Below are 23156 nucleotides of genomic sequence, written 5' to 3' on the forward strand. Positions count from 1 at the left end.
TTCCAAACTTTCCACACTTTACATGAATACACGTTTCCGAGGGCTGACCACCCACTGATGGGAAAACAAGCCAGACCCATAAATAAGGATATCATTGCCACTGATGGTGTGCCCACCCCTGCCCTGCCATGATTTTACAACTCACCTTGGCCCAATCGAGGTCTCTAAGAGGGCAATTAATGCCCAGCTAAAGGCCTCAACCCTCCAACACACTGACCTAATTGGTGTGTAACTTGGCAAGTTTAACCCTTTGGGCTGCTGGTTTATGAAAAGGGAGCACGTCCTTAGCGGCCCCTGTGCTAATCAGAAACGCCCTGTCCCCAAAGTTTGGCCTTCCTTTGTCCACTCTTCCCCCGCTCCCCTTAGCCAGCCCTGTTCAATATTCCAGAGCTCTCCTAACCCCATCTGATACACTGCCCTCCCACAACCCTATTCAATATGTAACCCCCCACTCCTCCCACCCTTCATATGCATTTCCAGTGGTTAATATACGCTGATCTCACCAATGTTTTGAAAGCACAAGTACTCATGCTGTAGCCCAGAGTCTTCCTGTGGCTTCCTACTGCTATGTAGTAAACTTGGAACTCCAACTGGACAATAACCTCTTCTCTGTGCAACCTTGACAGAGCTGAGATTCAAAAATGTTCCTTTTCCTTTACCCCCACGAGGGAAAGCAATGGGATGCAATGAAGGAGGCAATGCTATTCATAGAAATCATAGAAACCCTACAGAGCAGAAGGAGGCCATTCAGCCCATTGAGTCAGCATAGGCAACAATCTCAACCAGGCCCATCTCTGTAATCCCACACATTTACCCCGCTAATTCTCTAACCTATGCATCCTGGCACAGTAAGGGGCAATTTAGCATGGCCAGTGCACCTCACCTGCACATCTTTGGGCTGTGGGAGGAAACCTGAGGTTCCTGGAGCTGTGAGGCAGCAGTGCTAACCACTGTGCCATTGTGCTGCTCCTATTGTACAATTCCAACAGCCTGTAAAAGTGTTGCAGCAAATAAACTGCTAAAAGTATCAATCCATGTTTACGTCTTATTTAGTTTATTTTATTAATGTCACAAGGAGGCTTATATTAATACTGCATTGAAGTTAGTGAAAATTCCCTAGTCATCATACTCCAGCGCCTGTTCTGAGGGGGAAATTAGCATGATCAATGCAGCTATCTGGCACGCCTTTTAGACTGTGGAAGGAAACTGGTGCATCCGGAGGAAACCCACGCAAACACGGGAGAATGTGCACACTCTGCACAGACGGTGACCTGAGCTGGGAATTGAACCTGGGTCCCGTGAGGTAGTGCTAACCACTGTGCCACCTATCACATTCCATCACTTTGTAATGCAGCTTATAGAAGAAAGGTTGAGAATGCACGCAACCCACCCCCCCTCTCCCCGCCCCCAACCCCAACCCCAAAGAAAGAACCACCTTAGAACTGTGGCTGGTCCCCCTAGACTACCCAACCTCTAATAACTGAAGGAGGAATGTGTTGGAGAACTAACCTTCTATCTCCTACCAGGACGGTACTTTGATTTTTGTAGTTACGCAATAATTTTTAAAACTCGTTTGACAGGCAATTGGTAAACACGGCTAAACGAGGACAGGGTTTCTTCAAACGGTTAAAGAGAGAGGAGGAGGAAAAACAGAGTGTGCTGCTGATGGAGCAGAAGAAACTGATGGAGAAACGCAGCAAAGAATGGCAACCTCCCAAGTTCTCTTCGGATGAGGAATCTGAGGAAGAGCAAGAAGAAATAAAGGGGTAAGCGATTCTTTGATATTAAGAGAGGTATACAATGCTGCTTTTATATGATTACATTTCACTATTAAACCTTCATTTTATTTTTAATAGTAGTTGAAATTTGATAGGAGAGAAACTAGTTTCAAACCTATTTTTATTTATAGTGAAAGAAAAAAGGTTATATTTTGTTCTGAAGATAAATTTCTGCATGCTCAGGAACACAGCTTCTGCAGGCCGCTGTGTTAGTTATGTGTTTAACTTCATAGAATCATAGCCCCCTTCTGCATTGTAAAGATTCTATTGGTCCATCAAGCCTATGCTGATTAACAGCCCCACCCAAGCCCTATCCCCATAACCCCTCATACTTACCCCGCTAATCCCTCTAATTTACGCATTTCGGGACACTAAGAAGCAATTTAGCACAGCCAGTGCACCTAACCTGCACATCTTTGGGACAGTGGGAGGAAACCGGAGCATCTGGAGGAAACCCACGCAGATATGGGGAGAAAGTGCAAACTCCACGCAGACAGTGACCTACACTAGGAATCAAACCCAGGTCCCTGGAGTTGTGAGGCAGCAGTGCTAACCACTGTGCCACCCTAAAAACAATGCTCAATGTAGAGCTCAAACCCACGACCCTGAGATTAAGAAGTGCATGCTCTAGCCTGGTATCCTTCAGAGCCTGCCACTTTCTGGGCAGCATCCTTTGCAGAATGAACTGCTCCAAATACGTGTAAATGCAGCTCAGAAGTGTTCTAGGACAATAGCTAGGCAGGAGGAAGTGATTCTTTCCTGGCCTTCAGTATAAAGAGGTAAAGAAAGACTGCATTTATATAGTGCTTTTCACGAGCATGGACCATCCCAAAGCCAGTGAAGTACTTTTCAGGTTTGGCCACTTTTGTAATTATAACTTTTATTCTAGCTTTTTGCCTTATGTTTTTCATCTTATTGTCTTTTAGATATGAGGCATAAACGTGCCTTGTGTTTCTTGACCTGACAGCAACATATAATACTGTTTGGCACCCTGGTCACACATGTAAATGATATCAAAGATGTGTTGCTTTGGTTACAGAGTCGATGCTAGGTATTAGGCTGAGCACACAGAAGACTCGAGAACAATCTCCCCAGAGATCTCCCCTTGTTCCAGCACTTTTTACTATATTTAACAATAATAATAGCTTGCGTTTCAGAACATCCTTAATGTAATACAACTGCCCGAGGCACTTCACAAGAGCATTACAGAAAGGAGTTTGACAAAGAGCCACATAAGGAGCTTTAAGGGCAGGAGACCATAAGCCTGATCAAAGAGGTAGGTTTTAAGCATGATAACAGAGGAGCTAGAAGTTTAGGGAGTGAATTCCAGAGCTCAGGGCCTAGGCAGCCAAAGTCATGGCCGCCAGATGTGGAATGACAATAATCGAGGATGTTCAAGGGGTCAGGATTAAAGGAGTGCTCATGTCACAGAAAGTTGTGGGATTGGAGAAAATTTCAAAGATATGGAGGAGCGAGCGAGGCCATTGAGGGTGTTGAAAGCCAGCGTGTAAATTTTAAAATCGACTTGGAGGGAATGTAAGCCAGTGAACAACAGGTGAACAGGACAACAGACATCAGCAGCCTGTGGTCTGGGCGATCTTTATTCTTGGGCCTGCTTTGTAAAGCCATGCCAGTGTACCATGTAACATGATGGGAAGCAGCAGCTGGCCAACCGATGGGTACAAACAAGGTATCATTTGGCAGGAGCCATATGCGGGACCTGAAGAAATGGTCCCCATGCACTTGGATAAATGGTTGGGAGTTTGGAAGGAGGCTGAAACATTTCTTGCGGGATCCAGGAAGACTTTTTCAGAAGAGAAAGTCCCATTCAACTTCTGGGTCTCTTCAGGCCCATGATCCTCTTCCAGCTGAGTTGGCCCAATGGGAAAACCATCTGGGCTCCAATTAAAACTAGGCACCAATTTTCTCATTGCTGCCCAATTCACATGTGTTTTGTCCAGGTACCCTTCCTCTTGAATGCTTAATGGAGCAGATTAAGATTGGAACCTATGTGAAGACACTGGAGGCTCCAAATATAAATATATGGAGTACCTTCACTGCTCCCTCCCTCAGCTTATGCAGGATAGGCAGGGTTAAAATCAGCCTAATATCTTCCAAACATCAGGTTCTTTACTGTTTCTGGGGTGTGGGTGTCGATGGCAAGGCCACCATTTGCTGTCCATCCCTAATTGCCCTGAACTGAATGGATTGCGTGCCACTGCAGAGGGCAGCTAAGAATCAACCACATGGGTCTGGAGTCACATTTAGGCCAGACCAGGTAAGGATGGCAGATTTCCCTCCCTAAAGGACATTAGTGAACAAGATGGGTTTCTTTTAAAACAACAATCGATGATAGTTTCATCTTCACTATTACTGAGACTAGCTTTCAATTCCAGATTTATTAATTGAATTTAAGTTCCACCAGCTGCCGAGGTGGGATTGGAAACCATGTCCCCAGACTATTAGCCTGAACCTCTGGATTACTAGCCCAGTAACATATTCACAAGGCAACCAAATTATAGCAAACGATCTCCTGGAAAAACTCTTGTAGCTGCCACAACATGGACTTTGCACAGCTTGGATAGGAGGTGGATTGCCACTGACTAAATAGTAGAAGACCAGCCTGGATTAGGACACATATGTCTTCATAGCAGTTGCTGCCTGTAATTGAGGTTGACCTATTGGAATATGAACTCTCTGATTAAGGTTTCAATTGATGGGCCAATCAGGGAGTCTTTTCCTTGTATTTAAGCAGGACTGTCAGTTCCTCTGGCACTCCTGAAAGTAGACTGAGAGCACTCTGTGTAATGCTGTTGGAATTGTAAATAAAAGGATCCTGTGAAGGGACTTCTGCCTCTGAACACTTATTACAGAGCCTTCATTATGGAAACCAGAAACCCCCTCTCTGTGCCCCCTTCCTTAACACATCACCTGATCAGCAACTCGCTTGCAGGGATTGGCTGCTGGGACTACGCTGCATAGATCTCTCAATCAGGAAGAGGGAAGGAAGCACATCTCTGATAGAAGCTCAGTTGTTTTAGATAATGTACAGCAAATCGTGCCACCTTATTTCCTTTCCTTATTCTTCCTTCCTCTCTTCCGTTTCTGTATGATAAAATCCACGCCGCCTGTTACAGAGTGAGTAATAATTTGCTGTGTGAATTCAGGTGAACTCCATTAGCTGCTCAGATCGTTCTTGTCTGTTTAATAGGCCCCTCAATTCAAGCTGCCTTTACAGCTCATTCTCAACCAGTTATAGCTTTTTAATTACCTTTTTAATCTAAAACTTCAGCTTAATGTGAAATTGAACAAGTGATGTTAGTTAATCCTTGGAAATAGTTGCTATGGATCTTCTGGAAGTGGGCTTGTTAAGCTTTTCTCCCAGCAGTATACACACAGTATGTAAAAATCCAGAGTTCTGGACCACTTTCCATGGATTGAAATACCAACAACTTTCTTAACTCATTTGACTGCAGCATCTTAGTTCCCACAGAAGGTGCCTGGTTGTGTTTCCAATTTGATTAAACACTCCATGACAGCCTTGTTTCAGTATGAGGGATGTGTAATCCATACAAATCTTTATTTATGCTATAGTCAACGCTAATGCAACCCACTTGCTCATTGTGAAGGTTTTGAGTGGATTGCAAAAGGCTCAAATAGCATGAGATGTGAATTTAAACTTGAGACTTAAAAAAATGAATTAACTTCCGAGAAGGTGGTGTCTCTTCACCAAAACTCATTTATTTACAGTGGTTTGCAATACTCAGGCAGATACTTCCTGGTACAGAGTATTCACCCTGAGTGCCAGTGACCTGGACACTCCACATTATATGTCTCTGACTGGGCAGTCAGGCCTCAGTAAGAATTTTCACAACACCAGGTTAAAGTCCAACAGTTTTATATGGAATCGCGAGCTTTCGGAGCACTGCTCCTTCATCGGATGAGTGGAGGTTAGTTCACAAACACAGCATATATAGGCAAAGATACAATTGTGAGATAATTACAGATTAGAATGGTAATCAAGTCCTTATAGGAATGGACAATGTGCATGGAGAGTGGGGTATCACAGGTTGAAGAGGTGTGAATTGTCTCAAACCAGCCTCTGCTGGTGTTGTGAGACTTCTTACTGTGCCCACCCCAGTCCAATGCCAGCATCTCCACTCTAAACAGGCCCCAGTTAGGGAGCTCGTATTCCAGCAGATCCAACTCATGGACCTCGTTGAAGTCATTACAGAAGGAAATTGAGATGAATCTTCAGGTCGGTCCAGCTTGCTAATTATACTTGACTTCCACTTCATGGCAACCAATCATTGGAAGCCAATCGTGGTAATCAATGGGAAAGGTTGTGAAAGAAACCAAGACAATGAGGCTAATTTTCCTGTTCCGCCCGCCACGGGAATCAGCTAGAGGCAGACCATGGAAAGGTCTGTTGACCTCGGGTGGGATTTATCCTGATTCGGGACGAGTGAGGCAGTAAAATCCTACCCGTTGTGTTTCCATGTCAGAGGAAGGAGTAAACAAAGTCCTCTCATGGAACCAAACATGATTCAATGCACCATAAATGCTGAAATACAGCTTGGCCTTCTGATACCTCAAAAGCACACCTTTCAGAAATGGAAGCTACGTAGAAATATAGAAAATAGAAGCAGGAAGAGGCCATTCGGCCCTTCGAGCCTGCTCCACCATTCATTTTGATGATGGTTGATCATCAAATTCAATATCCTGATCCCGCCATATCCCTTAATCAATTTAGCCCCAAGAGCTACGTCTAATTTCTTCTTGAAATCACACAATGTTTTGGCCTCAGCTACTTTCTATGGTAGACAATTCCAGACATTTACCGCTCTCTGAGTGAAGAAAGTTCTCCACACCTCAATCCTAAAGGTTAGCTTAAAGCATAGCACAATTAATTTTCTGAGGCAGAAATACCTTAAAATGAAGCCTTTTAACTGGGCAAACCATACAGAGGATCCCACACCTTATAGTCAAACTATGGCCCTCAAACTAGGATGCTGAAACGCTGTAAAGGGATATAGATAATATATGTGAGTGGGTGAGGGTGTGGCAGATGGAGTACAATGTTGGTAAATGTGAGGTCATCCATTTTGATAGGAGTAACAGCAAAATGGACGATTATTTAAATGGTAAAAAATTGCAGCATGCTGCTGTGCAGAGGGACCTGGGTGTCCTTGTGCAAGAATCTCAAGGAGTTGGTTTACAGGTGCAGCAGGTAATTAAGAAGGTAAATGGAATTTTGTCCTTTATTGCCAGAGGGATGGAGTTTAAAAACAGCGAGATTGTGTTGCAGCTGTATAAGGTGCTGGTGAGGCCACACCTGGAGCACTGAGTACAGTTTTAGTCTCCTTACTTGAGAAAGGATATACTGGCACTGGAGCAGATGCAGAGGAGATTCAGTAGGTTGATTCCAGAGTTGAGAAGGTTGGCTTATAAGGAGAGACTGAGTAGGCTAGGGCTATACTCATTGGACTCTGCTTTTCCTCCCCTTGGCCAGACTCTTCCCAGCTATATCCAGGATACTTCAGACATCCTGTGTCATTTCAACAATTTCCAATTTCCTGGCCTCAAAATGCCTCCTGTTCACAGTGGATGTCTAATCCCTCTACACCTCCACTGGCCACCAGGACGGTCTGAGGGCTCTCCATTTCTTCCTTGAACAGAGGTCCAAATAATTTCAATCCACTACCATCCTCCTCTGCCTAGCTAAACTCATTCTCCCATTCAATCGTTTCTCCTTCAAAATGTCTCACTTCCTCCTTTGGATACCCACATGGGCCTCTATAATGCCTGCCTTTTTGCACATTCCTTGTTCCAATCTCAGGTCCCCTCCCGCAACTTTTTCTCTAGTATACCACTGATTATATTAGTGCCACCTCATGCTCTCATCCAGAGAACTTGGAGAAATCCATCAACTGTGCTTCCAGTTAGCACTTTGGCGTGCTCCATCTCTTCCTTGACTTCTCTGTCTCCATTTCTGTCTGCTAATATTCATAACAAGACCACCAGCTCCTTCTGGCTCACTTGTACAGTTGTTGCTAGTTCTGGACTTACGGTGGCAGTGTCTTATACGTGGAACAGTTGCAACAAAAATGTTCACAAACCCCAAATTGAGTGACATAAAACTCTAAGAAAGCATGAAAAGAGAAACCACTGTTCAAATGTCAAGAGCAGCCCGTCTGTAATTTTCATATAAGGAACACTCTCTCGAGTCCTTGTGCCCAGCTGCACATGCCCTTCACCTGAACAAATCCCCAGAAATCCTACACCGATAACCCGTACCGTCATTCATGTCAGGAAGATGTCAGTTTGTTCAACGTTCAGTTGTGTTGGACTCCCAAGTTACTGAAAAATGTCAATTCTGATGGCGTTTAGCCGTGACTGTATTTTCATGTGTATTTGGCTCAGGATTTTTGTCACAGAACCGGCCTTCTCTCCACAATCAAGCGCAATAAAACTCCACTCCCGAAAGACTTCCAGCAAAAGAAAGGTTCCAGCTGCACGGCCTTACACTCCATTACATTGTAGCCTTGTATCGACCAGACTGACAGAGAGAGACATGTGAGTATAGTTTCAATTGAACATGTCTGGACTGTTTAAAACTCATGATTTAAGAATAAAAGCAAATTACTGAGGATGCTGCAATCTGAAACCAAAAGAGAATGTGCTGGAAAATCTCAGAGGTTTGTAAGGAGAGGAAAGAGCTGGCGTTTCGACGACCCTTTGTCAAAGCTTTGGGTCAGCTCTGGTGCCAGACCCGCTGAGATTTTCCAGCATTTTCTCTTTTGGTTTCGTGGCTTTAGAATGTTGTACAACTAAGCTGCAGTTACTATACCATCTAATGTATCCCCATATAAGGGAACCGCTCATCTCATAATTATATTCTGGCACCCCTTGAAATAAAGACCACTGTTCCATTAGCCCCTTTATTTAAGTTTGGTACCCATGCACTGACCTTTAGCGATCTGTGTACTTGGACATTCAAATCCTTTTTGTTGTCCCACAGCTCCTAGGCACTCACCATTCAGAACATACTCCTGATTTCACTTTACTTGAATCCAAAGTGGATGACTTCACACTTGCTCACCTTCATCACCATCTGCCACATTTTGCCCAATTTGTCCACGATCTCTTGTAATCTCGTCATCAACAGTGCTATCAAGCAGCACCTGCTCACGGACTCCCAGTTTGGATCACTCAGCTCCTGACCTCATTACATCCTTGGTTCAAACATGGACAAAAAAGCTGAATTCCAGAGGTGAGGCAAGATCAAGGCTGCGTTTGACCGAGTGTGGCATCAAGGAGCCCTAGCGAAACTGAAATCAATGGGTATCAGGGGACAGTCTCTTTGCTGGTTAGATCATAGACCATAAGGTACAGGAGCAGAATTAGGCCATTCGGTCCATCGAGTCTGCTCTGCCACTCAATCATGGCTCATAAGTTTCTCATCCCCATTCTCCAGCCATTTCCCTGCAATCTTTGATCCCTTTACCAATCAAGAATCTGTCTATCTCGGCCTTAAATATAATCATCACCTGGCTTCCACAGCCATATGTGGCAATGAATTCCATACATTCACCACCCTCTGGCTGAAGAAATTCCTCCTCATCTGGGTAGCACGGTGGTACAGTGGTTAGCACTGCTGCCTCACAGCACCAGAGACCCAGGTTTGATCCCCGTCTTGGGTCACTGTCTGTGCGAAGTCTGCACATTCTTCCCATGTCTGAGTGGGTTTCCTCCGGGTGCTCCAGCTTCCTCCCACAGTCTGAAAGTCGTGCTCATTAGGTGCATTGGCTATGCTAAATTCTCCCTTGGTGGATCTGAACAGGTACCGGAGTGTGGCGACTCGGGGATTTTCACAGTAACTTCATTGCAGTGTTAATATAAGACAACCTGTGACACTGATAAAATAAACTTCAAAAATCTCAGTCAGTCCCACCTGGCAATATCACACACATGTACACATACACGCATGTACAAGCTAGATTCCCAATTCAATGCTAAAATATGGCAAAGTGTTGAAGAAATGTGTTCACAACATTACTGTTGTCTTTGGACAATACAATTTAACTAGATATTTAATTTTCTCTGCTCGCCTCCCAGACAATGGCCAGAACGTTCCATTGTTCTCCCTCTGGTTTCCTCCCACAGTCCGAAAGACGTGCTTGTTAGGTGCATTGGCCATGCTAAATTCCCCCTTAGTGTACCTGAACAGGTGCTGGGGTGCGGCAACTAGGGGATTTTCACAGTAACTTCATTGCAGTGTTAATATCGGCTTAATTGTAACTAATAAATAAACTAAACTCAACTTGGTTCTAAAGAGTCAAGCCTTTGTTCTGAGGCTGTGCTGAGGTTTTGGCCTCAGCTCCTAGTCTCTCCAACTCGTAGAAACATGTCCATTCTATCCAGGCCTTTCAATATTCTGGAAGTTTCAATGAGAAACTTACTAAAATCCATTGGGTACAAACCCAAATAAGAACAAAGAATAATACAGCATCGGAACAGGCCCTTCAGCCCTCCAAGCATGCACTGATGATGATACCTGTCTAAACTAAAACCATATCCACTTATGGAGTCCATACCCTTCCATTCCCATCCTGTTCATGTATTCATCCAGATGCCCCTTAAATGTCGCCATTGTACCTGCCCCACCACCACCCAAAGTTCTTAAACTCTCCTCCTACATCAAGCTTTTCATCCTAGTTCCTAGTGTCCTTACCAAAACTCTCAAGTAAACTTTCCTATTGTTCTGTTTGGTACAGGGCAGTCTGAAGAAATGGTTGCAAATTCAGTGACTGACATGGGTAAATGCCAACCCTTCCTTATGTGGGGCGGATTTTATCAATGACGCTCTCTGGGGAGAAACCTCACGGAGTGGAAAGTCCTCATTGGAATGCAAGTGGGGAGATTGAGTGTGACTGTGGGTGAATCAAGCATGCCGATCTCCTCACCCAGTTCCAACCCAAATCTCGATAACCATGCCATTGCCAAGGATGCCAAGTTGTAAAATCCAGCCAATAATGGTTCTCCACATTCCTAATTTTATCTGGACTATTGAGTTGAGAGAGAGAGAGATCCAACACCAGCAAGAAAAACAGAGAAATTGACCAAGGGAAGAAAAGGTCAAGTCAAGCTTTCCAGCATCCTCCAGTGGTTAACCACAGGCACTGGCAGAGATCTGAGTGGGTAACTCAGGAAGATGAAATCTGTTTGAATATTTCTTTGCTAAATTGAAAATCTATTTCTCAGTTGGTAGTCCAGTTGGTAGTTGCCCGACACAAGGTGGAACTGAACCTGACACGGGGAAAGTTCAGACCAACCCCTGGTTGTAATTAGTTGGCTATTCTGAACCAGAATACTACAATTGCCTTCAGTACCTTTGGATTAGGGAGGAGGAAGGAAATTGCATGCCAGTGTCAGATCATTGCATGGTAATTTCTGCTGGAAAGTGAAAGCAGTCCAGGTGAGGACAGAATCAGGCCCAGCTTTGATGTCCCCCCATTCTCCAAGAGCCTATCGCTAGTCCCATGCAAGAGAGATAGGCGCTTGATTGGACAACTGGTGCCAATGGAGCCACACATCGGCAGGAATCATCAACTCCAGGGAATCCCATCCGAGGACACTTGATATTTTTTAACTGGCTGTTCCAAGTTCCATGTTTGCTTTCCCACAGGGAACCACTCTTCCGACAACTCTGTGCCTTGACCTGGCTGCTGGAGGCTGTAACAATGGAACCGCCAAGCACGATGGGCGCTGTGACAAACTGCTGGAGTGCCAGGTAATGCTAAATTAGTTACCGATATTCATCTCATGCTTTGCCCTGCTTGTTCCTTTCAGCAGCATTGATTTAGATTATCCCTTCATCAGAGTGACAGCATCAATGGAGCTTTCTCCTCTAGTCCCCGGATAACGTGGTGCGGGCGAGCACACCTTTTGCAACTTCAATCTTCCCCATGCTGAATTTACTGCCTTCACTTGGGGGGTGGGGGAATAGTTAGAACATAGAACATAGAACACTACAGCACAAACAGGCCCTTCGGCCCACAAGTTGCGCCGATCACATCATCACCTACCAACCTACAGACCTATCTATAACCCTCAATCTCATTAAACCCCATATACTCATCCAGAAGTCTTTTAAAAGACCCCAGCGAGTTCGCCTCCACCACCACTGATGGCAGCCGATTCCATTCACTCACCACCCTCTGAGTGAAAAACTTACCCCTAACATCACTTCTGAACCTCCCTCCCCGCACCTTAAATCTGTGTCCTCTCGTAGCGACCATTTCAAACCGGGGAAATAGCCTCTGAGAGTCCACCCTATCTATTCCTCTCAACATTTTGTAAACTTCTATCAGGTATTAGGTTGCTGCAGTTAATCCTCAAAGATTTGGAGATGTCAAAAAAACAGTCTGAGGTCCTGCTCCTGCTTGCTGTTTATTGAGCCTTGCTGCAATGTGTATAATATGCAGATACCACATAAGGTAAGGATCGGGCTTCATTACCTGCAAGTCTGTTTCACGCGGTCACGATTTTCTGTCTGAACCTCAAAAGGTTAGGCAATGCAAACCCCATAATCTCCTCCATCCAGGCGTGTTCTCTGGAGTAACAGATGAAAATGTCATTATAAATTTAGCTGTGATGAATCACTAGCTAATATTTAATTATTTAGCTATTAAGCAGACAGTATTTGTTTATCATTAAGTAAAATAGCATTGTGGTTACAGTTTCTATTGTGTTAGACAACTCACCAGAACAGCACACATTCTGAAACCAGATGGTGAAGTAGGAAGTCAGACACCATTATCTTTAGTTAATACTGGGTTCATTTTTTTGAGACTGCAACATTACATATCGTTAAGACCCAGGCTAGAAACTCCAGGGTGCGTTATGAAGTTAGCCTGGACCCTAAGTTTATCATTTGATTTTGACGTTCGGATGAGCATGAGGTTTTCACTCCAGGTCTGATTCAAGTGACCCACTAGGCAGCTCTTACCCAACAAAGTTTATTTAAGAACACAGTTAAACTATAATAAAAAGATTTAGCATAACTTTTACCAATTGCAAGATTCAAACATGACCCAATATAAACATTAACAGCTAGCTATCTATGTTGTTCCAAGTCAAACACTGTCCCCCAGATATGCACCCTTGACTAGACTTGACACAAAAACAAGCATGCTCACGTGATGCTGGGTTTTCAGCTTTTTAATATCTGCTGTGAATTGATCCTTTGAATGTTGGATTAAATCTGAGGTTTCCGAGTCTTGGAACTTCCTAAAAAGATTCTGGAGGGAGAGACGGAGCCACTACCTTCTTCCACCAGCTTCTAGCAGCAACTTAGAAATGAAACTAAAAATTGGACTTTTCTGTGGGGGGAAAAAACTGTCCCCAGGCATATAACCTGAACTATCAGTCATCCCCAAATCAAGCTCCACTCAGCAATCTCCAAAGGACCATAAAACCACAAATCACTAATTAGTCCAGATTAAAATCAACGTGATGTCCATTACATTTCTTCAGTAACAATTAGAGGACACCGGTTACAGGCATCATGGCACCAATAAAGTGCTAGGAACTGCTTGAAAAACCTGCAGAGAAATGTGATTAACATACATTGCTTAAAGGCACAGTATTGTCACAGTATGTCTACCTCCTATCGAACCTCCACCAGGCCCAAACATTTCAAATCTGTAAACCTGACTTTGGGGGAAAAAGTGCCCCAAAGGTCAGATTTCCAAACTGGGAGACTGGGTACTAACTGAAGTCAGGCCTGTCATCTCCAGAAACAGTGAGGAGGCAGTCACAGGGTCTGTTGAGAGAATAGAGCTGACATTTCTATTCTCTCCACAGAAGCTGCCAGACCTGCTGAAATTTTCCAGCATTTTCTGTTTTTGTTTCAGATTCCAGCATCCGCAGTATTTTTACCTTTATTATTAAACCGTCTTCAGATATGTGCAAATGCCCTCCCACACACACACACACACACACACACACACACCCTCACAACACCCCCATATACACACACACACACATATACATGTATACACCATACACCTCCTCAAATTGTCAGCTGACACTGGGGTAAAACTTGGAACACTTTTATTTTGAGAGTTAATTTCACAGTCCGAATGATAGAGGATTAGAAGGTAGGGGGTTTTCTTATTTTTATTGTGATTACAAATGCAAAGATGTTTTAAAAGCTGTGACTTGCTTTCCGATGCTGGCAGCTTGACATGGAATGCCTTTTTCCCAGCCCTGAAGCCTGCTATTTCAAAAAATGCTTTTTACAAACATGAGAGATTCTCTGTAAATAGCTATTGCAGGTTGTAAAAACTTATCACAGTTTAACGAGAAGGACGCCGCCTGCCAGTACTGCATTAACAATGTGGTGGGGGAAAGGAGATAACCACTAAGAATATCTCTGTAGGAAACCTTGTTAGATGGAACTGAAGGGATGAAGCCATGAGGTATTTTTGAAGAGGGAAATTCTTTGCCAAGAACTCCCTTTGGCACTTGCACATTTGCAAGATATAGATTCAAATTCTAAGATTTTTTTCTATTTGTTATGCTGAAGTAAACCCAGCATTGGCTTCATCAGTGGTAGGTAAGAGTGTCATTCTGTGCACAATTCCAGTCTCCATTTTATAAATGGATGCAGAGGAGGAACATTAAAGATTTACAAAGATGATAGCAGAACTCAGAGGAAAGACTGATGGAACTGGAGGCTTTTTTTTCTGGAAGAGAGGAGTGACAGGTGGCTTTTACGATTTTGAAGGGTTTGATTTAGTAGGCATAGAGAAGTTGGGGTGCAGAAACTAAAGGATATAAATAGACAATAGTCACCAATCTTTTTCTTAATGTTCATTCATGGGACACGGTTGTCGCTGGATGGTCAGCATTTACTGTTCATCCCCATTTGCCCTTTGGGGGCAGCTTAGAGTGAATCACATTGCTGCGGGTCTGGCGTCACATGTAGGCCAGACCAGGTAAGGATGGCGGATTTCCTTCCCGAAAGGACATGAGTGAATCAGTTGGGTTTTTACAACAATCAACAATGGTTATCAGTGGATTCTGAATTCCAGGTATTTTTTATTGAATTCAAATTCCACCAAGTGCCATGGTGGAATTTGAACCCGGGTCCTCAGCTGAATTTCTGGATTAAGAGTCTAGCAGTAGTACCACTAGGCCATTGCCTCCCTATGCTGCTGAATGGCCTGTTTGTGTGCTGTATTTTCAATGTGACTGTTTGCACTGATCTGAAGAATATGGATTAATTTCCCAGCCTAATACCAAAGCACTGGCCTTTCCACAAGTTCACATAAAGGGATAAAATTTTGAACTCACAATAAATTGAAACAGAACAGATCCTAAATCCATAAATTAATTGGAGGTTGATGTACAAGATAATGTCAAACCAGCTCTGCATGCTTAGAAGCTCAAAGGGCAAAGTTAATGGATTGGCAGCTGATAAGAGCAAGTAGAAGTTGATTATCTGGTTGAGTTGGAACTTTAAAAGTTGTACTGCACTGTTTATATCTGGGTGTGCCACTACCACTGGGCAGAATGTGTGTCAGTTATACTCTGCAAAAGCAAATCTTCCATTATAAGGTGCAAATGATGTGTGCCGGGAGCATGACAAAAATCACTGAAGTCAAAGTGCAGGCAGAGCCTCGCACTCCCAGGTATAGGCATATACTAGACCACAGGGTAACCTTGGCTGTTAGATTGTCCTTGTGCTGTTTATGAAGATGATTACAGATGCTGAATGTTTATGTCTTGGGAATACAAGGGCTACGCTTGGTGTCAACGTTTGTATTCCTGTTTCATCCAGAACCATCTCAGCCTCCTGAGTAAGTTCATAAGATATAGGAGTAGGCCATTCAGCCCATCGAGTCTGCTCCGCCATTCAATCATGGCTGAGTAAACTTTATTCCCTTTTTCTTTCTGCCCAGAGATCCAGGCGGAACGAAAAATACAGCCAGGAAAATCAATAAAGATAAATTCATCGAAACAAGGTGGGAACAGTTCATAACACAGCCCAAGGTAAAACATTCAGCTTTTCCCATAGCACTGTAGAAAATAGCATTGTTGGTGGATTGATTGATGCTGGCACTGGGCAGCAAGATGGTCTCCCCTGGCACCATTGAGCCCATGTTTGTCACCCACTGAGCTTATCTTGTTGAAATACCTCAACTGGGAAATGACTGAGAAAGTTATATTGTCCTACAGGAGATACTTCTTTAATAGCTCCGATTGAAAGTTAACTCAATCACAAACTCTTGTTGCTTTTGAATTTGAATGTTACGGGTTCAAGGTCTGCATAAAATCAGAGCAATGTTTCAATGAAACACTGAGGAAAGGGCCAAACACCCCATCACTCTGGCATCACTCTGGCAGGGAGAGGCCTGATAGAGCCAGTGAAGCCTGCTCCACTGGAACTAGGGAGCAATCTTTAAAGGACGCTCCAACCTGTGCAAAAAAATAAACTACCTTGCCACCCAATGCACATAGAGGACCCCCCCCTCCCATGCAAGCATCGGGGTGAGCCCTCCCTGCAGGCATCAGGGCCCACCCCCTCCCCCCAGTGCACAGGCATGGGGCACCAATCCTCATTTCGCAAAGGAATTGGGCCACTTCCCCTGACCACATCCCCTCTTTAACAACCATTGGAACGACACCCCACAACACAAGCATCAGGGCACACCCCCTCCCCACCATTCCCCTCCCCCACAATCATCCCCTCACCATGCACAATGGCAATTCCCCCCACCCCACCCCCGCAGAGGGGGCCCCACCCCCCGGCACTTGTTGAAAACTATTGGTAATTGGGGCCATAGCGGCTGGGTGGAAAGTGTGTGTGTGTGGAAGTAGTTGTTGTAAAGCCCACACCTGACATTATAATATGAAGACAGATAAGGCTCGTGCCATTCGAGGGGTGCAGTGAAGATGGGAAACCGAAACCTTGCTGGTGCAAATCCTGTTTTTGGACTCTCATGAGATTTAGCTGCCATTATGACATTTGCGCCGTGGCTAGCGTGGCCACTACATCATAGCCACTGTCTTTGAAGGTGTTGGATATGAGGAATGCTGGGCTGGGATTATTTGGCTCAAAGCTCAGTGTGGAGCTTTGAACCACCCAGCTGCACAAAAAACTGAACACAAATTGTCTTTGAGCCCAGTTTTACTTTTCACACCTCCTTCTCATTGTGCAAATTTTCATGTGCGGGTAAAATAAAAGTCAGCCACGTATTCTCTGCAAAAATGGTCTGATAATGTTTTTCTGTTTCCCTGACTTTGGTGGAACAGTGCAGGGCAAACATAATGTGGCGTTCTCTTCAAAATCTAACCGATCCATTGTCCTTTCACCTTTGAGAGTTGAATCTGACTCAAGTCCATAATAATGAGATCAAAGCCTACTCTATCAGCTGGCAGCAAGTGCCCTAATTAAGTTTGTGTCACTTCAATATGGGCAGCACGGTGGCACAGTGGTTAGCACTGCTGCCTCACAGCACAGAGACCCGGGTTCGATTCCTGGCTTGTGTCACTATGTGGGTGTTTGCACGTTCTTCCTGTGTCTGCGTGAGTTTCTTCTGGGTGCTCCAGTTTCCTCCCACAGTCCAAAGATATGCAGGTTAGGTGGATCTTCTGCACCGTAGGATTCTATGATTCAATACAATGTGCCTGTGCTTACGTGTCAGTCCAATGCCATCATCTCCACATCGTATGTATCTGTTCGTTCAATGATGCCCACTTAAAACATCTCTTTTCCAGTTCAAAAAGTTTTCTCCTCGGGTTCTGCACAGGACATCATTACGAACCAGAAGAACCTCCCTCGCCACAATTTCACGCACCAGCGATGCCACCCCAGTCCTTGGCAGTGCCTCGTCGGTGATCACCACCTCCGATGACCTCGGCGCGGGGACTCCAGCCCTGGTTTTAGAGTCCGTCTCTGAGGCTGAGGACAACGAGTCCACGACAAGCAGCTCGTTCACCCAAAGCAAACAGGAGCAAGAGGAAGAGGAGCCGGTGTCTGACTGTGAGTGTAAATGTTCAGTTACTAAGCATTATGTATGTCACAGACTAGACAGAGGTTTCTGCACATTAGTGTGCATATTAATGGGTTCAGTGCCATTCTTCCGCATTTGCCTGAGCTTGGCTTGCTGGGATGGTAGGATCACTCTGCAGCTGTAAAAACCAAATGGGTACAAAGCTACAACACAAAATTGCCCATAATTGGGCACTAATTGACAATAATGGGTTTAACGAGTCATTAGTGCCCTATTAACATGTTTGTGTATATCTGCCATTTAAGTGTCACTGATAACCATTTGTTTGATTTGGGTTAATGGTTGGGTAAGAATAGTAAGAATGTTGGCAAATATATCACAAATGAATTCATAATGTGCAGACAGGACCAAACCTATAATAAACTGGCAGTGTTGCTGGGAGAGGCTTGTATGGACAATGGTACATCACAGGAGTGTTCTTCTGAGACATATGTTGGGGCATTCGATGTGGGTTCAGTCGAGTATTATTTTAACTTGCTATCTAATTGTAGAAGCCCTTTGATGCCAGTGGACAATTACCTACAGGCCTTAATAATTACACAAACTAAATTAGTTCTACTAAATAAGTTCTGCAAGAGTATAAAAAGTACGGTGGCACAGTGGTTAGCACTGCTGCCTCACAGCGCCAGGGACCTGAGTTCGATTCCCAGCTTGGATCACTGTCTGCGTGGAGTTTGCACATTCTCCCCATGTCTACATGGGTTTCCTCCGGATGCTCTGATTTTCTCCCACAGTCTGAAAGACGTGCTGGTTAGATGCATTGGCCATGCTAAATTTGCCCTCAGTGTACCCAAAAAGGCGCCAGAGTGTGACATCTGGGGGATTTTCACAATAATTTCATTGAAATATTAATGTAAGCCTCCTTGTGACTAATAACTAAACTTACTTTATTAGTTAGTGTTGTTTCACTAAAAAATATTCATAATCCTGCCACACTTCCAATAGTCCTCTATTGGTTAGCTTTGTACACACATTATCCTTACCATCCTTCAGTGTACTTCAACAAGAATTAGAGGAAAACCATTTGATTCAACTGTTGCACGAGTAAAGGAGTTGACGGGACACGAATTAGCATTTTTAATGAATTTTGGTGTATTTTATCTTATCAAATATGTAGTTGGAAGCAGACGTGTGTACAGCGTCCATTAATGCTAAGTTGGTAAATGCTTGTTACCGGCATGGTGGCACAATGGTTAGCACTGCTGCCTCACAGCACCAGGGACCCGGGTTCGATTCTCGGCTTGGGTCACTTTCTATGCAGAGTCTCCCTGTGTCTGTGTAGGTTTCCTCCCACAGTCTGTAAGACGTGCTGGTTAGGTGCATTGGCCATGCTAAATTCTCCCTCACTATATCCACTGGAGTGTGGCGACCAGTAACTTCACTGCAGTGTTAATATAAGTCTACTTGTGACATTAATAAATAAACTTAAACCTCAGGTGATATAGCATAGTCAGATGATTGTGCTTTTCACCAAAATATGTCAGCAGCTGACCCGCAAATAACTGTGCTTTGTAGCTTTCTCCCTTAAGTTACTTTGCTATTTCTCTCTCCCTTTAAGATTCTCTAACAATTAGTTTCCTTAAATAAATATTTAGTTGCCTTTACTTCCCTTCAGTCTTTTCCCTGTAGCCTTTTTGACGGGGTGCTGTGAGATTGCAAGCTGACAAAGAAACAATATGCTAACTCGCTCACTTTCCTCCTTGCTACGCATAATAAGTCCTCAGAGGCAGAAGTCCCTTCACCAAAATCCCTTTATTTATAAGCCTGACAGCAGCATACAGAGTGCTTTCAGTTAGCAGTCTACACTAGAAGTCCCAGAGGAACTGACACGCCTGGTTTGATACAAACCAATAGAATCCCTGACTGGCCCATCAATTTGGTCCTTAATCTGGGAGTTCATATTCTAACAGAGCCATCTCAATTCCCTGATTAAAGTCGTTACACTCAGGATTCCCTCTTTTACTTTTATAGAACAGCCTTCACATCCTTTACAGCCAATGACTTAACTTAGGGATGTAACCATGGCGACTTGTGGGCAGACTTGACAGGAAATTTGTGTGTGACAATGCTCACACACAACAGGAGCCAAGCAGTGCTTTATAAAGTATGTGTGCTGTACAGGAACACTGAAGGATAATAGCACTTATGGCTTGAGAATCACTTCAGATTATTTAACAATATGAGCACCATTAAAAAATAACTCCATAAAGCCCAATATTATCCCTCAAATGCCAAGTTAGCTTGGATTCCCAAATCTATTTACTCATCTAACTTGTGTGTTTGGTGACGGCTTCACAATCCATTGAAAGTTTGACCAGAGAGTGCCAGTCCTAATTTATTTATCTGTTTTCAAAGTACTTTTCCACCTTAGACAGAAGCAAGACCAGGAATGACTAATCTGCCCTGACATATGGACAGGTACGGGATCACACTGTAAGCACCCCTCCAAGTGAAGCCAGCTTCTTCTCCACACAAAAGCCTTTACTGTATAAGTCAGGTCAGCACAGGGGGCTTCAACTCACACGTTTATTTGTAGGGAGGCGCTGACTTCACATTGAAAATGAAAACAGATTAAAACTTCTATTTTTACAGAGTGGCCAGGAATTAGATGTTGATGCGTCACTGTCCCACAGTGTAATGCAGAGCCAGAATCAGTCCAATAGAATCCCCACAATGCAGAATGGAGAAGGAGACTATTCGGCCCATCAAGCCTGCACCAACAACATTTCCACCCAGGTCCTATCCCCATAACCTCATGTATTTACCCCCAACCTAGGGGCAATTATGCATGGCCAATCAACCTAAACCCTACATCTTTGGAGTGCCACTTCAAACTCAAAATCAGATCAAATCCTTTGGCATACGACAAATTTTCTCTGCAGCTGTGATATAACATTTTAAGCCTGAACATACCTGTGGATTGTTTCACCCCTATCACTCGGACATGGTGGCACAGTGGTTAGCACTGCTGCCTTGGTGCATCAGGGACCTGGATTCGATTCCAGTCTTGGGTGACTATCAGTGTGGAGTCCGCATGTTCTCCTCGTCTCTGTGTGGGTTTCCTCTGGATGTTCTGGTTTCTCCCCGGTCCAAAGATGTGCAGGTTAGGTGGTTTGGGCATGGTAAATTGCTCCTTGGTGCCCTAAGATGTGTATGTTGGGGGGATTTGTGGGGTAATGGGGCGGGGATAGAGCCTGGGTGAGATGCTCTGTCAGACAGTCGTTGCAAACTCAATGGGCCAAATGGCCGCCTCCTATGCTGCAGGGATTTTATGCATCTAGGTCTCAACAGTATGTAAACCAGTTCTCCCATAAATTTTCATTTTAATATATAATATGATATTAAGCAATGGAACAACATGAGTATCATTGACTATCCAGTTGCCTATATTCTATGTACTACCCAAAGTCATAGTCTGATTACTTGTCTCTACAAGACATGCCAATAAGGAACTTTATGCTACAATCTGGCAACCGGATGTTTTTTTCCAATCCTTGTGTCATAAAATGTGCAGTATATCTACCAAACTGATATTTTCTTGGCATTTTGGGTAGCTATGGAGGTTGCGGACTCACAACGCTGAGGGTTAGCTGTGGGTGGCAGAACAATAACTGGTCTACAGACACAAAGGTTTCTAGAGGAGCACAGGCAACCTGTTGAAATGTCAACTTTTTAATGGCAAGGATAAAAATCTTAAAATCAAGATGTTGTTTGACCAGGAGCTAAGGTAGGTCAGTGAGTGCAGGGGTAATAGGGCAATGAGATTTGCTACAAGATTTGACAGGGGCAGAGCAGTGGATGACCTCAAGTTTACATGATGTTTTGTGAGATTAGAAATTTCAGTCAGCTGGAGCCAGTTGAGCCGAGCTCCACGCATGTATTTTAGATACCGATTGAAAGCTATACGTCTCTGATAAACAGGGTGTCACGATGGCACAGTGGTTAGCACTGCTGCCTCACAGCACCAGGGACCCGAGTTCAATTCCGGCTTGGGTCACTGTCTGTGTGGAGTTTACACATTCTCCCTGCGTGGGTTTCCTCCGGGTGCTCCGGCTTCCTCCCACAGTCCAAAGATGTGTCTGTTTGGTTGATTGGCCATGTTAAATCTCCCCTTAGTTACGGGGGGATTAGCTAGGGTAAATGCATGGGGTTATGGGGATTGGGCCTGGGTGGGATTGTGGTTGGTACAGACTCGATGGGCTGAACGGCCTCCGTCTGCACTGCTATGAACAAGCTATAAATCTCCATGCTGTATTCGCGTTACTGGTATATCAGAAAATCTTGGCAGTTCTAAACTTGTTCCATTAGTAACATTTTTTTCAACAAATTGAACAAGCCTTCTTTTCCCAATATTTTGTGTCACAGTCGGAAGCGCAATTCTCAACACAAAGCCTGAAACATTTCAGTCGATGTGCTGTCAATTTCCAGTTTGTCCTTGTACTAGGGGAAAGGCTGGGAGAAACAGGAGAAGGTGCAGGAGCTGATGTGACCCTGCATCATACTTGATTCTGTCATGAAAAGGTTGTGAGTTCCTGCGATGATGTGGCCTTTTGCAACCATTTGACATTATGTGACATCTTTGACATTGAAAGACATCCCAACGTGTCTCACAGAGCAAATATCGAATACTGGGCACTGGGCTAAAAAAGGTAATATTATGGGTCCAGTGATGAAAAGCTTACTCGAAGAGGTGGGCGATGAGGAGGAGAGTACGTGAAAGAGAATGTATCTAATATGATCTCCAAAATATTGGGAAAATTCATTCAAACACTAGAAGAAGGCTTATTCAGTTTGTCGTGGAAAAAAAATGTTACTAATGGCACAAGTTTAATGCTGCCTATAGTTTGTGATATACCAGTAACATGATTGCAACACGGATATTTAAGCTTGTTGATCAGGATCATATATGGATGGAGCCAATGGCTTAGTGGTATTATCGCTAAACTATTAATCCAGAATGTTCTGGGGACTCAGATCCGAATCCTGCCACAGCAGCTGGTGGAATTTGAATTCAAATAAAAAAACAAATTTGCAATTAATAATCTACCAATGACCATGAAACCATTGTCAATTGTTGGGAAAACCCATCTGGTTCACTAATGTCCTTTAGGGAAGGAAATCTGCTGTCCTTACCTGGTCTAACCTACATATGACTCCAGAGCCACAGCAATGTGGTTGACCATCAACTGCCCTCCAAGGGCAGCTAGGGATGGGCAATAAATACTGGCCAACCAGCGACATCCATGTCCCATGAATGAACTGGTACTTAAAATGTATGTGTGGAGCATTCCTG

At 44.0% G+C, this 23156-nt stretch overlaps 1 protein-coding gene across 1 annotated transcript in view; it reads left to right on the forward strand.

The window, feature by feature from the left end:
* LOC145356101 (coiled-coil domain-containing protein 60-like) overlaps positions 1-23156 on the forward strand; it is a 90755-nt gene that overhangs the window by 44161 nt on the left and 23438 nt on the right. The window contains exons 5-9 of the mRNA XM_080208704.1: positions 1581-1766; positions 8202-8354; positions 11467-11571; positions 15749-15839; positions 17568-17832. Coding sequence (XP_080064830.1) covers positions 1581-1766; positions 8202-8354; positions 11467-11571; positions 15749-15839; positions 17568-17832 — 800 coding nt within the window. The remainder of the gene's footprint in view (positions 1-1580; positions 1767-8201; positions 8355-11466; positions 11572-15748; positions 15840-17567; positions 17833-23156) is intronic.

This window comes from Carcharhinus amblyrhynchos, chromosome 20 (genome assembly GCF_965287045.1).
Source record: "Carcharhinus amblyrhynchos chromosome 20, sCarAmb.v2.hapA, whole genome shotgun sequence".
Taxonomy (NCBI): domain Eukaryota; kingdom Metazoa; phylum Chordata; class Chondrichthyes; order Carcharhiniformes; family Carcharhinidae; genus Carcharhinus; species Carcharhinus amblyrhynchos.